Source organism: Phoxinus phoxinus (genome assembly GCF_949152265.1).
Source record: "Phoxinus phoxinus genome assembly, chromosome: 5".
NCBI classification, from domain to species: Eukaryota; Metazoa; Chordata; class Actinopteri; order Cypriniformes; family Leuciscidae; genus Phoxinus; species Phoxinus phoxinus.
The window spans coordinates 39,213,524-39,228,877 of NC_136880.1; the positions used below are offsets into that span (position 1 = coordinate 39,213,524).

Genomic DNA, 15,354 nt, shown 5'->3' on the forward strand with positions numbered 1-15,354 from the left:
TAAACATTATAACATCATAGTTTACTGTAAACCTGCTTTAAAACAATTTGTATTGTGAAAAGCACTATACACATTTGTTTTTATTTTGACAAGTAACACTCTAAAGATGTTTAATTAATTTTTATCACAAAAATGTCCAATTCCAATTCCAAAAATATTCAGCAAATGTTTATAACATCATAAAGACATTCCGAGAATATTCTAAGAATGATTTCTCTCAGTATTATGAGAATGTTTATCAGGTTAAAACAACATTGTAAAATGTCTCGCAACGGTTTCTATATTGCGAGAACATTCATTGATTGACATTTGTAAGGATGTTGAATGTTCTTCTCAGAGCATTTTATGATAACATTATGAAAACATTCAGCAAATAAAAATAATACAGGTATGTTCCGAAGATGTTATTCTAAGAAAATATTCTCTCAACATTACGAGAACGTACACTCTAAAAAATGCTGGGTTGCTTCAACCCAATTTTGGGTCAAATATGGACAAACCCAAACGTTGGGTTAAAAATGTAATTTAAAAATGTAACCCAACGGCTGGGTTTGTCCATATTTGACCCAAAATTTTAGAGTGTATATTAACTATTAACAACATTATAAGAACATTATATAAACATTATTTAAACATACCAGAAAGCTGGTCTTAACATTTACATATCTTTTAAAGAACGTTAGTGAAAATTATGGGAACATTCCCTGTTAGCTGGGCCTCAGACAGTGAGATGCTAATTTAATGCTCTTTTTGAAGAACTCAGTACAAACAAAGCTAATCAGAAAATTAATTTAAAACCAGCTGCTATATCACAACTCTTCCTCTTCTAATTGCAGCGCATTTGGCCACAAATGATGATCTGTAGCGACAAGGCACTTTTTTTTTTTTTTTTTTTTTTTACTGATTATGAAACAGAAGTATTTACCCCACGGTGCGTCAGTCTCTCTGTCCTTACTGGTTCTTCAATACTTTTACCCATGGAGATGGAGAGCATGTTGTTCATTAAGGCTCTCATTAACTGTCTAATTACACAGTAAAACAATGCGCTGACATTTCTCCAGACCCCGGCAACACAGTGTTCCATCATTATTTCAGATCGTTCCTCATTAATTGATTTCCTGCCCAGTCTGACCCAGAACGCACTGATTGGCTGCCACTGGGAGAGAGAAAGTGAATTAGCGTGCTGTTTTTTATTAATGTGTTTATGAACTCTTCTTGAGCCACTCATAAACCACAATTTAATTTTTTTTATTTTAAAAGTCTTTTCTACTGTCAAAAAGAGAGACATTTAGAGAGTTTACTGCCTCTATATTCTTCAATAAATTTCAGAGCTTAATGATTTGATCATTGTCTGGCAATAAAGTTTTGTGGAGTAACTTTAATATGTGGTAATACCAAATGTAGGGTGTTGCAAAACATATGCTAATGTTGTGTAAGGTGTTAGCTTTGTTTTTAATTAATTAGATTTATAACATATATTTTAGTGGTTTTTTCATTGTTCACCAAAAAAATAAAATTATGTCATTAATTACTCACCTTCATATCATTCCAAACCCGAATTTTCAAAAGAGACTCGATCGCTTTATATGATTAACAGATTTAATTTAGGCTTTTATTCACATATAATTAATCAACTCACAAATCAGTTGTGGTAAACAGAAGCTCAAGCATGTTTACTTAGCGTGTGAGAACCAATGAGGTTCATTCTTGTGTTACGCAGCACGTTTGAGCTTCAGCAAGAGCCAATGAGGTTCATTCTTGTGTTACGCAGCACGTTTGAGCTTCAGCAAGAGCCAATGAGGTTCATTCTCGTGTTACGCATCACGTTTGAGCTTCAGCAAGAGCCAATGAGGTTCATTCTCGTGTTACGCATCACGTTTGAGCTTCAGCAGGAACCAATGAGGTTCATTCTCGTGTTACGCTTCACGTTTGAGCTTCAGCAGGAACCAATGAGGTTCATTCTCGTGTTACGCATCACGTTTGAGCTTCAGCAAGAGCCAATGAGGTTCATTCTTGTGTTACGCAGCACGTTTGAGCTTCAGCAAGAGCCAATGAGGTTCATTCTTGTGTTACGCAGCACGTTTGAGCTTCAGCAAGAGCCAATGAGGTTCATTCTTGTGTTACGCAGCACGTTTGAGCTTCAGCAAGAGCCAATGAGGTTCATTCTCGTGTTACGCTTCACGTTTGAGCTTCAGCAAGAACCAATGAGGTTCATTCTTGTGTTAGGTTTGGTTGAGCTTCGGTTTGTTCGCTGATCAATGTTTAAAAAAAGCCTAAATTAAACCTGCTCATCTTATAAAGTAATCAAGTCTCTTCAAAAAACTTGGTTTAAACTGCTCAATTCATATGGATTAGTTTTACAATCTCTTTTTGAATTTGAACAGACATTGAACAAATTATACAGCCATTTTATTAAACCTTATATTTTATATAAATATTCAGGGAAATTATTAAACAATACTTGACAATATTTACTATAGATTTTATATTACAATACTTCTAATTAATTATAATATTTGTATTTTATAGTAGGCTACATTACGTTATTATATATTTAAATATATTATATGTAAATACCAAATACATAGCCTATATTGTTAGTGTTTTTTTATATATATTTTTTTATAATCGAGTGGACGTGTTTGTATCACTTATCATAGATTGACTCTTTAAATTTAAATCATGCAGGATTATAAACTGCCATAATGCCATATGTGATTTCCACATGGATACACACATCTGCGTAGGAATGAGCATTAGTGTGAGCGGTGTATCTCCGTGGGTCTGTGTGTTTTTAATCTCTGTGTGGTTTCTGTCGCTCTGCCCTCCGCTGCCCCGCTCAGAGATCAGGGACGCTCTAATAAGCTGTTGGACTGATGTTTGGCCAGTACATTTTCTCTGCATTTCAAACTGTTTCCAGGAAGAAAAATAACTGGTCAAGGATTAAACAAAGCTTGAAAGGGGTCTTATGATGCCTGCGGTTTAAATCAAACCGAAATCTCAGTTTAGTTGTCCCCTGCGTTCTAGTTAGTGCAGCTTGCTATTAGTATTGCTCATACAGTATTTAGGGTTGGGGATTGGAACATACCCATAGCGGTAAGGACTGAACTTTAGCATGTAACTTGATTTGCACCATTGAGTCTGATAATTAGGGCTGGGTATCAAGTTTGATTCTTTTTAGGCACCGACCGAATTGCCTCGATACCATTTAAAAAAGGCCTTGTCGTTCGGTACCAGATTTGATGCCAACAGCGTGCGATGCAATATTTGCGACAAGATAATTGCTGCCAAGACCGGCAACATGTCAAATCTGATGAAGCACTTGGCAGTGCACAGAATAAACTTAAGAGCAGAAAGTTGCTCCGTTTTATCGACTGCAAGAACAACTGGAGCACGTCACATAAATGAACCGTAACTTTGTCTACTTGCCTCACAGACATGATAAATATGCATATTGAAATATGTCTACTTGTAAACGAACCAATTCGAATCAAAAACAAATACTCTCTGATTTTGTAATCCAAATGAGTGGTGCATTTCTCTATAGATGGCACCCGTTCATTATAGGCTACTGCGGAGACGACGAGTCGGCATCGTCAACTTCATCTTTGCAGCCAACACTGACTCAGAAAACACTAGTTTATTAATAAACAATACAAATGTCTCCTTGTTATTTTTTCTAGGCACATTTTTAATCATTAGGGTACTTTTGCCAGTGCTTTGCCTCAAGCTTTATGAGTGTGAGGCATATATCCCCCCCCCCCCCCCCCCAACTAATACTAATATGAGTCTCTGAGTCTGTAAAAAAGTCAACAAATAGAAAAACCCAAATTTTTGGGGGTAATGTAATCTTGTTAAAACGGATTTCATAAAATTGGTATCGAAAAAAGTATCGTTTAGGAAGCGGTATCGAAGTCAAGGTATCGATATCGAGAATTTGAGTGAGTGTATTTTAGTAATCATACTAAATTAGGTATCATTGGAAAGCTTAAGCACACAACATTCATCATGTTAAAACCATTTTGAATTTGGCTTTGAATTTAGAGTACAAATTTTTTGGTCAAATATATGTTGTATAAAATACATTGTTTAGTTCAGTACATTTGCTGCAGTAAAACTAAACTTCTCTAACTTTTTTTTCCAAGTGCTTTCACTTTTCTGTAAACCTTGGTCTGTGTACAAAGCATTTATGAATTACAACCATTTAAGTTCTGATCGATGCTCAAAAAGGAAGGTGACAGTTAACAGGTTATGATATTGATGACATCTTCCAAAATTTCTGGAAAACACTCAGTATTTACAACAGCCCAAACCTGCAGCATCTGTTAATTTCTCTCTCCCATTGACGCAAATTCAATTGGAGATTCATTAGCCTGAAACATTGCCTGCCTCAAAGCACTTGAGCACTTCTGCATGAATATCTCATAAGCAGTCAGTGTGAATGGTGGCTTTGCATTGGGAGACTTTATAGCCTGCTGGATCATTCTATGTTCAAAATGAAAGCCATGAACTAACCTCTCTCTGGCAGAAACCTCTTCTCCACAGTCATAAAAGCTTGTATGATGGATGAAGGGGGTTGATGTTTAAAATAATAATTCTCATGCTGACTGTTAGCTCTTGCCGGCTCACTTTAGCCGCATTGAGCATCCCAGCAGACTTTAGCATGCAAACATCTGTTTTTATCAACACTATACAGCAGTCTTTACAAAAAAACTGCAGTTGTGACCTGGACATTAAAAACATGTATTGTTGGTAAAACCCATTTTGCTATCAAGAGGGATTTCTAATTAAGTGTGAAGTAAGGCTTTTTTTAACTGGTGACAATAGCTTTTCTAGAAAAAAAAACTACTTTTTGTCTAACAAGAATTGTCTAATTCTATGAAACTCAGCATTGCTTGTTTTATATCACATTGTTTTGAGCATGTAGTTTACAACTGGCCAATGCAATTATGCAGTGAACTCTTCTAGTTTTGTTAGATGTATTCATCGAATCTAAACTAATCTGATTTTTTTTAAAAATCTGTTCAAATTCAATTTTGCCAAATTTAAGCTAAAGCCTGATATTTGTTCTCCTTTAAATATTTGTAAACATTTTACCCCTTTTCTCCGACAGTACTGTTTGGCATTGTTATTTGAATACTGTTGGCTTTAATGACAAATTGCCTCATTTGTACTGTTGCTTTCGATTACAGTGTCTGCTAAATTAATGAATGTAAATAGCTTTGTTAGTAGCTTCTACAATAAAAAAAAAAAATTCAACTTTAAGTGTTCATGCTGCCTTAAATTAAGTTTAGTCAACTTGAAATGTGACGTTGTGGTAAGTGACAACTTATATATTTGAGTTCTCAACAAGATAAATCCGGGATAGTTATTCTAACTCTACATTTTTACAGTATACAGCTGCCTACTTTTTTATGACTACCTTTTACATTTTAGTATATTAGCAGACTTTATCCAAAGTGACAGTCAACTTGAAATGTGAAGTTTTATTCACGGATATTTGAGTTATCTCAACAAGTTCAATTCATGGAAGTTATTCTACTGCTACATTTTGTTTTATAGAAATTAATTATTTGTCTTGAGCAGTTTCTTATAGTTTGTAGAAGTGTATTCTAATGTAGGCTGATTTGGTAAAAAAAATTTTTTTTTAGATTTGAACAAAATCTGTTCATTTAGATGTTTCCACATGACTTCTAGAAACATCTAAATGACAATCTCAGACTTTGTTCCAGCAGGACTGACTTTGTAAGGGAGAATAAACAAAAGAATTAAATGGATAGGAATGCACAGGATTTGATCCGTACAGGTTTTGCATGTCTTGCAGCGTGTATCTGAGGTGAAGCTGCAACATAATCAGCAGAATTTTTCATGAAATGATTTTGCTTTGCTGAACTTGATTGGCATCCGCTGACATGGACAGCTGTGTTCAACCAATCAAACGTCATGTTCCACCCACACGTCTTGAGACATCTGTCAATCCCGGCAGAAACAAGCTTTGTGTGTGGAACGTTAAAGACGGCTATTGTTGCTGTGCTTCTGATGGACAGCATTATCTCCCTGGATCTCGAACGCAAGCCTGTTACGTTCGTCTTAAATCTTTCTATAACAATTTGCATGCAGAAAATAACTGACTGTGTAAAATAAACTCCATATACAAATCACAAATTAAATCTTTTTAATATTGTTTTTCCTAGACAGCAATACAATTAAATAAAGAGACTTTGCAGAAAAAAGACCCAAGAAAGACCTCATTCAAGGAACCTCTGAGCAATAAAGTTGTCTTCTGGTTTGACAAGTTGAGATGTTAGAGAAGGGGTTTTGTATTACATACTAAACTCGTCGTATTGTGTTTGATTGAGGCCTATGAGTGTGATTTGAGATCAGGTGCGGAGATGAACAGGGCTGTTGGGGTTTGGGTTCTTCTTTTTATCTGCAGGCAGCTGTCAAAATGTTGAGTGGAAAATGTTAATCTTTCCGTGTGATTGCATTGACCCTAAAGCATCAATGGCACACCGTCACTGTGTGATTGTCTTCGTGACAGCCGCCCACCTCTAACTGGTGTGAAATCGCTTTCCTGGTAGAAAACACTACCTGTGCCGGTGGACACAGGTGGGACGCAGCTGGATTTTGTGCTGCTGTCACATTAAGATACAAATTTAACATAAGAATGTCAGATATATGAGTGCAAATGTGGCAGTTACCCTGTGGGAAATTACTAGTAAGTGTGAGCCCCTATAGGACCAATAGACCAAATCACTGAGGTAATGTTTCAACTGCATAGCGGCAAGTCAACTAGATATCTGTGAGCTATGTGCACAAATCTGAAACCAATGAATCGATTGAATCTGTGACCTTTTAGCACCCAACAGCATTGTGTCATTTCAATAATATGACCTCACATGTTGTGACTCAAGGACTGTTATTAAAGGGGTGGTAAAATGCCCTTTTCACAAGATGTAAAATAAGTCTTTGATGTCCCCAGAGTGTGTATGTGAAGTTTTAGCTCAAAATACCCCACAGATATTTTTTTATATAGCATGTTATAACTGTCACTTTTTGAGGGTGAGCAAAAACGCACCAATTTTGTGTCTGTCCCTTTAAATGCAAATGAGCTGCTGTTCCCGTCACAGAGGGCGGAGCTTCAAGAGCTCTTGTGTGTGTTTGTGTGTGAAATTTTTAAAAAACGTTTAGCCTTTTATGTTCAAGCCGGAGTCTTACAAAGATGGAGAGACTCAAGAAGAAGTGACAATAAGTAGAATGCAACAGGACATTTCTGAATGGTTAGTTGATAAATTTATATTGCTGATGTGGAGTTAACTATCTTCTAGTCATTGATTAGCATATTCTGTCATGATATTCTATAAATTCGTTCCCGGGGGCGGGTTTATGTAAATTTTAGGGTTGGTGATGTCACTAACCCGGGAGGAATGTCATGTAGTCCCTACCAGCCGTTTGTTGTAGTCCTTAAAAAACGTTTTCTTTAAAAGCAACTCTCTTCCTTTGCTTTGAACTTTGAGCGTAGTGAGTTTGCAGATGTTGTTTATGCTCAAACAGCAACATTACACACTAACTAAAGTTAGAAAAGTGAAATCATATTCAACCACCCCTTTAAAAATGATAACCATTTGTCAATGGTAACTATAAAGTAACTATACGTAACGTTGCATCTACATGTCTACTAACTCACATTAGTGTTAGTAGAGCATTGACTGGTAGGGGAAGGGTTAGTAGAATAAGCGTTAGGGTTAGTAGAATAAGTTGACATGTATTTGCAAAGTTACTTATAGTCAGTAGAATATGTGTTGGGGGAGCATCAAAACAAAGTGTTAGCAGTTATTAAACAGATGGTCTACTAATACTCTAATGAGAGTTAGTTGGCATGTGGGTGCAACGTTACTTGTAGTCAACAGAATGTGCAAAGGGGAGCATCAAAATAAAATGTTACCAAAAATTTCACCATTATTTATTGATATAGTTTTCCCCTCATTAACATTTCCTCAGACATTCTACTTGTTCTAACAGACACATCAAGGACCGGAGAGAATTTGAGTGGTTTGGTTTGAAAGTCTTTCCTGGAAGTGGGATATTGAAGATGGATTTGATAACACTAAAAGGTTTAGTTAATCAATCGTCTTTAGAAGCTCAATTAATCAAGCTTATAGTCTTACCCAGATGAGCTTCCGCAGACTCTTTTGAACATCTTTAACAAATAAAGTATTCTGTCAGTGTACTATAATCTAGAGTTTGTGTATACACCACCATTCAAAAGTTTGGGGTCGGTGAGATAAACCATGGCGACATTTCATTTAATTTCATTTATTTGTTTATTGTACAGGGACAGTGCTCATTGATTAACAGTAAAATAACTGTAAATGAGCCAGAGTTAGCTCAACAGGCTAATTTTCATCTGTTGTCCCTGGTCAGTTATTATAAAGGCAACCTAAAATCACAATATAAAAAACATAAAATGACTTTTTACAGTCCACAAGTAATAACTACATGGAAAAGTAATAATAAAACAAATACAACACACCACAATAAGTAACAAGCAACGTCAGCACTCAGCACACAATATAGGCTAAAACATAATGAGAAATGTCAAAGTCTGACACAAGACAATCTGTTAACAAGCAACAATTCTCAGTAGACAGTCAGTAGTCTAATGTGCACATATCTGATTATCAATTAGCCAGTTCTTAAGCTGACCAGTAAAAGAACGATAAGTGTCTTTTTCTCTTATCATGCTTGGCAATAGATTCCACTGTTTAGTTGCCGTTACAGAGAACGCTGACTGACTAAAGGCACTTTTTTGAGTGCACTTTTTTTTTATTTGATTGAAATAAAAATACTTTATTATTACAAATGTTTTTACTGTAACTTTTGATCAATATACTGAATCCTTGCTGAATAAAAGTATTTTCATTTTCTATTTTGTTTTAAAAAAAAATTACTGACCACAAATGGTAGTGGTCAGTACCTGAAATTAAATAAATAAATATATATGTGTGTGTATATATATTATGTATATTTATATGTATATGTGTAAATGTAATATTGATCTCTGTTCTGCAGAATTAAATGCTGTGTTTGTCACACTGGCGTTGGCTGGTGCTCTCAGATAATTGCTTTGCAAAATAAACAGCCACTCAGTTGTGTTTGTTGTGTGCTTGTTTTCCAGATTACGATGTTTGGTAAAACAGTTGGAGAGGGGAGAGGCGTCTCTCGTAGACCTAAAGAAAAACCTGGAATATGCTGCCACTGTTTTGGAATCAGTCTATATTGAGGAAACAAGGTAAAGTATGGTGTTTACACTGTTATTTTACTCTTCCGCTCTCTGTTGCCAAATTCTGCAATATAACTACTGCCAATTGACTTGAAATTATAAACAAGTTGAAACTCGTATGTTTAAAATGAGCTAGGAATGGAAAAATAACATATTCCTGACATATTCCTATTGCTCATGTTGTTTCATGAAATCCATCAGTTGCAAACTAACTGCCTGGACTGCATGGTCCATTAACAATGAATAATAATCTCCAGGCTATTTTGTATTCTCGTCAAAATCTTTGACTCCACTGCATTGCTCTCAAAGCCGTAACAACACATTATTCAGTCTTTCCATGTCAGTTGCTAATCCAGCTTTTCCACACTACCCCTAAGTGGAGTCATTGTAAAGGGAAGATTGTAAAATTGGTCTGGGATCAGTCTAATGGAGCTGATAGAGGTCAATTCAATTAGCAGTTAAAGATCTGTGTGCTTCAATCCCAAGATGCTTAGATTGAGTGAGTGGTCACTTGAGGGGGTCACAGGGGTCAACGCTACTGATTTGTCCTTCAGAATGACCTTTTATTTACTTTTTTAAGGATGTAAATATTTGCTTGGGCAATGATTTGCCTATTTTTAACATGACCAAAATGGCAATATCATGGTATGCTTTTGATTTACAGTAACTTTGATGTGCAATGCAAAATGCCATGCTATATGAATATGATAATCAAACAGTCCATGTGATCCAAGCATTGTGGCATTGCCATTTGATACCTTAATTATATCATAAGGGAAGGGTATATGTGAGGGTTTTCAATTTATTCTCTGGTTAAATGTGACCACGAAATAAAATAAATGTGATATATTTTTAAGTTTAAGTTTATTTTGGCCAAATTTGTTTTTATGTCATCATATTTACTCTCACTTAAGCACAATAAATAAATAAATACGTTACATTAATTAACAATCAAGCAATATATATATACAGTAGTGGCCAAAAGTTATGTCAAGCCTAGGAAAATTGACATCTTCACCTAGTGATGTAGTACGACTTGAGTCCGGTCTCGAGACCGATTTCTGCTTTCTCGGACTCGTCTCGGACTCGTTCCTTCAAAGACTCGGTCTTGATTCGGACTCGACCCTTCAAAGACTCGGTCTTGACTCGGTCTCGGACCACAGTGGGAGGAGAAGGACTCATAATTTCAGACCGAGTCCTCGAGTTTTTTTTCCAATGCATTTTTTTATGTTCATATAAAAACACACACAACAATAATAATAACACATAACAACAATAATAATAAAATCCAATGTTGACAGGCATTATTTGAAAACGACACCCCATGGTGCAATGCATACTGCCGTCAGAGTCTGCTGCCGGTCAGTGTCTTCTTCAGTTGTTGCCTGGTGTGAGCGGTGGCAAGATGAGCAAATTTTTTATTTGCTCTGCATGTCCTAACTATGATTAAAAAAGTCAGGGCAGCACTGTTGAAGCAGTTTAGAAAAATTGGCAGAAGATGATGCATGTGGTAGGGATTTTTTTAATGATAGTAAAAGCTTAGTCCATATTAAGACATTAAGACTGCTCCTCTAAACAATTCCCAATCTAGCTTAGTCTGTAGGCCTAACTGTTGATTATTTACTGGGGTGATATTAAATCATGAAAAATCACAAAATCTCGACTCGGACTTGCTTCCTCAAAGACTCGGTCTTGACTCAGACTCGACTGTATTTGAAAACCAACGGACTCGGTCTCGACTCGGACTCGACCCTTCAAAGACTCGGTCTCGACTCGGACTCGGCATAGGCGGTCTCGTCCCCATCACTATCTTCACCCCTTATTAAAATATTATTCAATATTTTGCGTAGTTGTGCTTCAAGTCAATTGTTTTATTTGTAATAATGCAATAAAACTTGCCAAATTGTGCGGGCATCATTTTTGGCCAGGCTGACATACAAAGAAATTATGAACACATGCAAAAACAAGAGAGAACCAACAAAAATATTAATAACTGATTATTTTGTACCCAATAAATGTTGTTTTCTGTGAGCTTTTTGTCTCTCCTTCATACTTAAAATATTGCATTTTTTGATAGTTTAATCAACTTGTAGAATCATATAAAAAACAAATATCCCCTCCGGACATCACTTTTAGTCACTACTGCACATGTACATTAATAATAATTTATATATATATGAATTGACTTATTTACTTTATTTTATTTTATTTTTGAATTCTTGTTGTACTGCTTTTCATTTATGCTGGCTTTAATTTAAAACATTCTAGGATGTAGTGCAAACATTTTCCAGTAATGAGAATCACAATGGGAAACATTTAATTACAAAAAAACTAAACAAAAGCATTACAAGAAGATTTTGGCAGGAAGGAGTGAGTTTTAATCAAAATAATGTCACAATACGCATTCACAAAATATAATTAGTTTCTTTTGGGTTGAAATGGCACTCAGATCTGTTTTCATCAGGACGTGTGGATATGAGAGCATGCTGATAGCTTTATTGAGAGAACATAAACGAACACCTGCAGTTTGAAACGAGCCAAAAAAACTCCTCCTTATCAGTGGCATTTCATTCCCGCTCAGTGGTAGTGTTTAGCGTCTCTGCGGGGAGATGAAGCCCTCCATCACGCCGCTCAAGTACCACTGATATCTTTTGATTCTGATGAGTGAAGAATAACAGCTGTGAATATCTAGATGCCAGAAAAGACATGATAAAAGCTTATGGAATTATGTAACTGGGACGTCATCGCGGCCCGGGATTATGACACACCCTCTCACTTGCCAAACCACAGAGACCCCCAGTCCGGTCTGATCAGATTCATATTCGCTGTGGGCTTTAAATCCATCATAAGAGCTTATGTCGAGATACACAGATGTTTATGGCACAGTTACTGCGAGGATGTTTTTAGCGCTGTAAAATCAGACGTTAAATGTCAATCCAGTGCCATTCCAATGCAAATATTTATACCTTAAGCCTCTTCCTTATTTACTAGACACATTCTGCTGCACTTAAAGGGAACATACTGTGGTATTACCATAATTATGCGGATGAGTTATGGATTAGTCTTTAACCAGTGGGTCTTGGCTTGTGCTTCACTCACAGTTTAGATTAAGTATAAATAGTCGTTTATCCTTCTCATATGCACAACAATTACCTGTCACCGATTTTAAGTGTAAGTGGTGATGACATTTAAAGTATCTTTCCCTCTCTCCCTTTTTTTTCTAAGGCGATTGGTCGATACCGAGGATGAGCTCAGCGATATCCAATCAGATTCTGTGCCATCAGAAGTCCGTGATTGGCTGGCCTCCACCTTCACTCGACAGATGGGGCTGATGATGCGACGGACGGAAGAGAAGCCACGATTCCGCAGCATCGTACACGCAGTGCAGGCTGGGATATTTGTGGAGAGGTGGGGTTGACCACAAACAGTGTGCTAAAAAAACACACCGCAGAAGCTATTCGTATGTTCAAATGAAAGAAAATCTACCTTAGTTTTCCTTTTCTTTGACCCTTGCAATTGTAATTATTTTGCTATTCTACCTTTAAAACATTTATGTAAACACCCTCCAATATGATTCGTCTAACATGTAGACATAAGTGTATGTTGTAATGTCACAGTTTGTACTCTTATTTTGGATGTCTCTTTCATTTCAAAGGACATGCTATTATAATATTTATTAATATTTTGAATTAGCTTTTTTATTTTTATATTTTATAAAATTTGTATTTATATTTTAGTTTTAGTTTTTTTAGTTCGGTGTGCTTTTGTTGTTTTTAGTATATATATATATACCTGGTGTATATATATACCGGTATATATATATATATATATATATATATATATATATATGTTTAATAGATTTTTATTTTTATTTCAGTTTTAGTAGTTTTAGTACTTTAACTTCAAATTGTTCTATTTCTTTTAGTTGCCATGGTAAATTTTTTACGTTTTTCATCTAATGTTGTTTTCAGCTTTATTTTAATAGTTTTAGTTAATAATATTAAAACTAGAAAATAAATACATTTAGCAGGAACCTCCCAGTGTTCATAAATCAGTCTGCATCCTCTTTAAGGCCATTTTTTTTCCTCGCCAGTCAGCATTAAAGTCTTCTGTGAAATTATTATAAATCTATGCAATGAGCTTAATGTGAGTCAGCGTATGCATATACATCATGTCTTTGACAAGTCTGAATTAGTACTAACAAGTCTCTCTCTCTCTCTCTCTCTCTCTCTCTCTCTCTCTCTCTCTCTCTCTCTCTCTATCTCTCTCTCTCTCTCTCTCTCTGTCTGTCTATCCGTTAGCATCATTTCATTAAATTCTAATGCACTTCAGGCAACACTGCACATATAAATTGCTCTGACAAAGCATTTACTTAAAGAAACTGCAGGTTGTCCTCTACATTTTATGTTTTGTCATTTTGAAGGTGAAGATTATGGCATTGTGTTTGGAGTGCCTGCGGTCTGTGCTGGCGTTTTCACTTGATGTGTTTATCTCGTTCTAACAGAATGTACCGCAGAACTTCTAACATGGTGGGACTGAGTTACCCTTCCTCTGTCATAGCGGTGCTTAAGGTAAAATACTCACACACTCTTACATTCTCATAAGCAGCCATTGTCCAATGGCTCTCCAACTATCACAATTTTTTTTTTCCAGAAATTAAACTTTTAAAACATGCTTTTCACTTGTACCTTTTCACTTTTGAATTTGTTCACTAACAATGGCCAATAGTAACATTTCCACCATGTTTCAGAAGCATTCTGAATTAAAAAAAACATGGGTGTCGTCTTTCTTCTTTCGCTCGCACTCTGTCCTAAATTCACACAAATAATATTTTCACACTTTTTGTCAAATTATTTTTCTACAGCTTGATTGGAAATGATGCACAGATATATACACTTTATATACAAAATAAAGTCACTGTTTGGATTTAAATAGGCAAATGTTAATGGATAATTATTGCAGAAATTATTATCTTTATAGCATGTTATATGTTTGGCAACAGTTCTTCTAACCCTAATTGATGGAGTGTGTAGCTTTTCATTTCTTAAACACCCACGTAGGAAGATACATCATTGCCATATTCCAGGATGACAATGTCAAGATTCATCAGGATCAAACTGTGAAAGAATGGTCTGGAGGGAGCATGAAGAATCATTTTCACACATGAATTGATGCACTTCTGAGTCCAGAGCAATTCATTGAAAGTCTTTGGGATGTGCTGGAGGATACTTTACACAGTGCTGGACTCTTGCATTGTCAATACAAAATCTTGACTAAAACTTGATGCACCTCTTGATGGAAATAAATGTTTTGCTGTTATTTCCATCAAGAGTTGCATCAATTTTTGGTCAAAATATTGTATTTCATAATACAATGTGAAAAAGCTACATCAATTAGGGTTGGAAGAACTGTTGCCAAACATATAATATGCTAGAAATATAAGAGCATCATTATAGACAGTAGTGGCCAAAAGTCTGGATGGATGTTTTTTTTTATGACCCTTCAAGTTTGATTAAACAATCAAAATATGAGGAAAATATTTAATACATTTTAAATATGAAGGAAAACCAAAACACTAAACTTGTTTAAGGTATTTATCTGACTAAGCTACAGGTTTTATTTTATTTAAGAAAAGAATAAATCCCCAAACGCTCACAAGAGAAAGCATATATTGACTATACAACAAACCTCAAATAAAACAAGTGACTCCGAGCACAACTATGTAATATGATTACATATATGAATAATAATAAAGATTTTAATAATGAGAATAATACGTTTCAGATTAAAAGTTAGGGTCTCAGACAAGGGTAAAACAAACATAAATGAACATATATAAATTAAGTTATAATACAGCATTTCTAAAGGCAGTTTTAATGTAACAAAAAAAATAAAAGGTTGAAATGTATGGACATAAAAATGCATTATTTTTTTTTTCTCTCTTAAAGGAATATTTCACATTGCATTCATTTTCTTAGTCGACACATGAGACCCAATAGTGTTGATCATCAAGTTGAATATGCAGAGGGGAAGAATATCTGTGTGCTGAGTCTGTTTGTCTGCTTTTTCCT

At 35.4% G+C, this 15,354-nt stretch overlaps 1 protein-coding gene across 4 annotated transcripts in view; it reads left to right on the plus strand.

Annotated features, from left to right (window-relative positions):
- The window catches only part of pde1cb (phosphodiesterase 1C, calmodulin-dependent b), a 141,658-nt gene that overhangs the window by 62,626 nt on the left and 63,678 nt on the right, over nt 1–15,354 (plus strand). For all 4 annotated transcript variants that reach the window (XM_079612780.1, XM_079612779.1, XM_079612781.1 and 1 more), the window contains 3 exons: nt 9,179–9,292; nt 12,509–12,691; nt 13,788–13,854. In XM_079612780.1, coding sequence (XP_079468906.1) covers nt 9,179–9,292; nt 12,509–12,691; nt 13,788–13,854 — 364 coding nt within the window. The remainder of the gene's footprint in view (nt 1–9,178; nt 9,293–12,508; nt 12,692–13,787; nt 13,855–15,354) is intronic.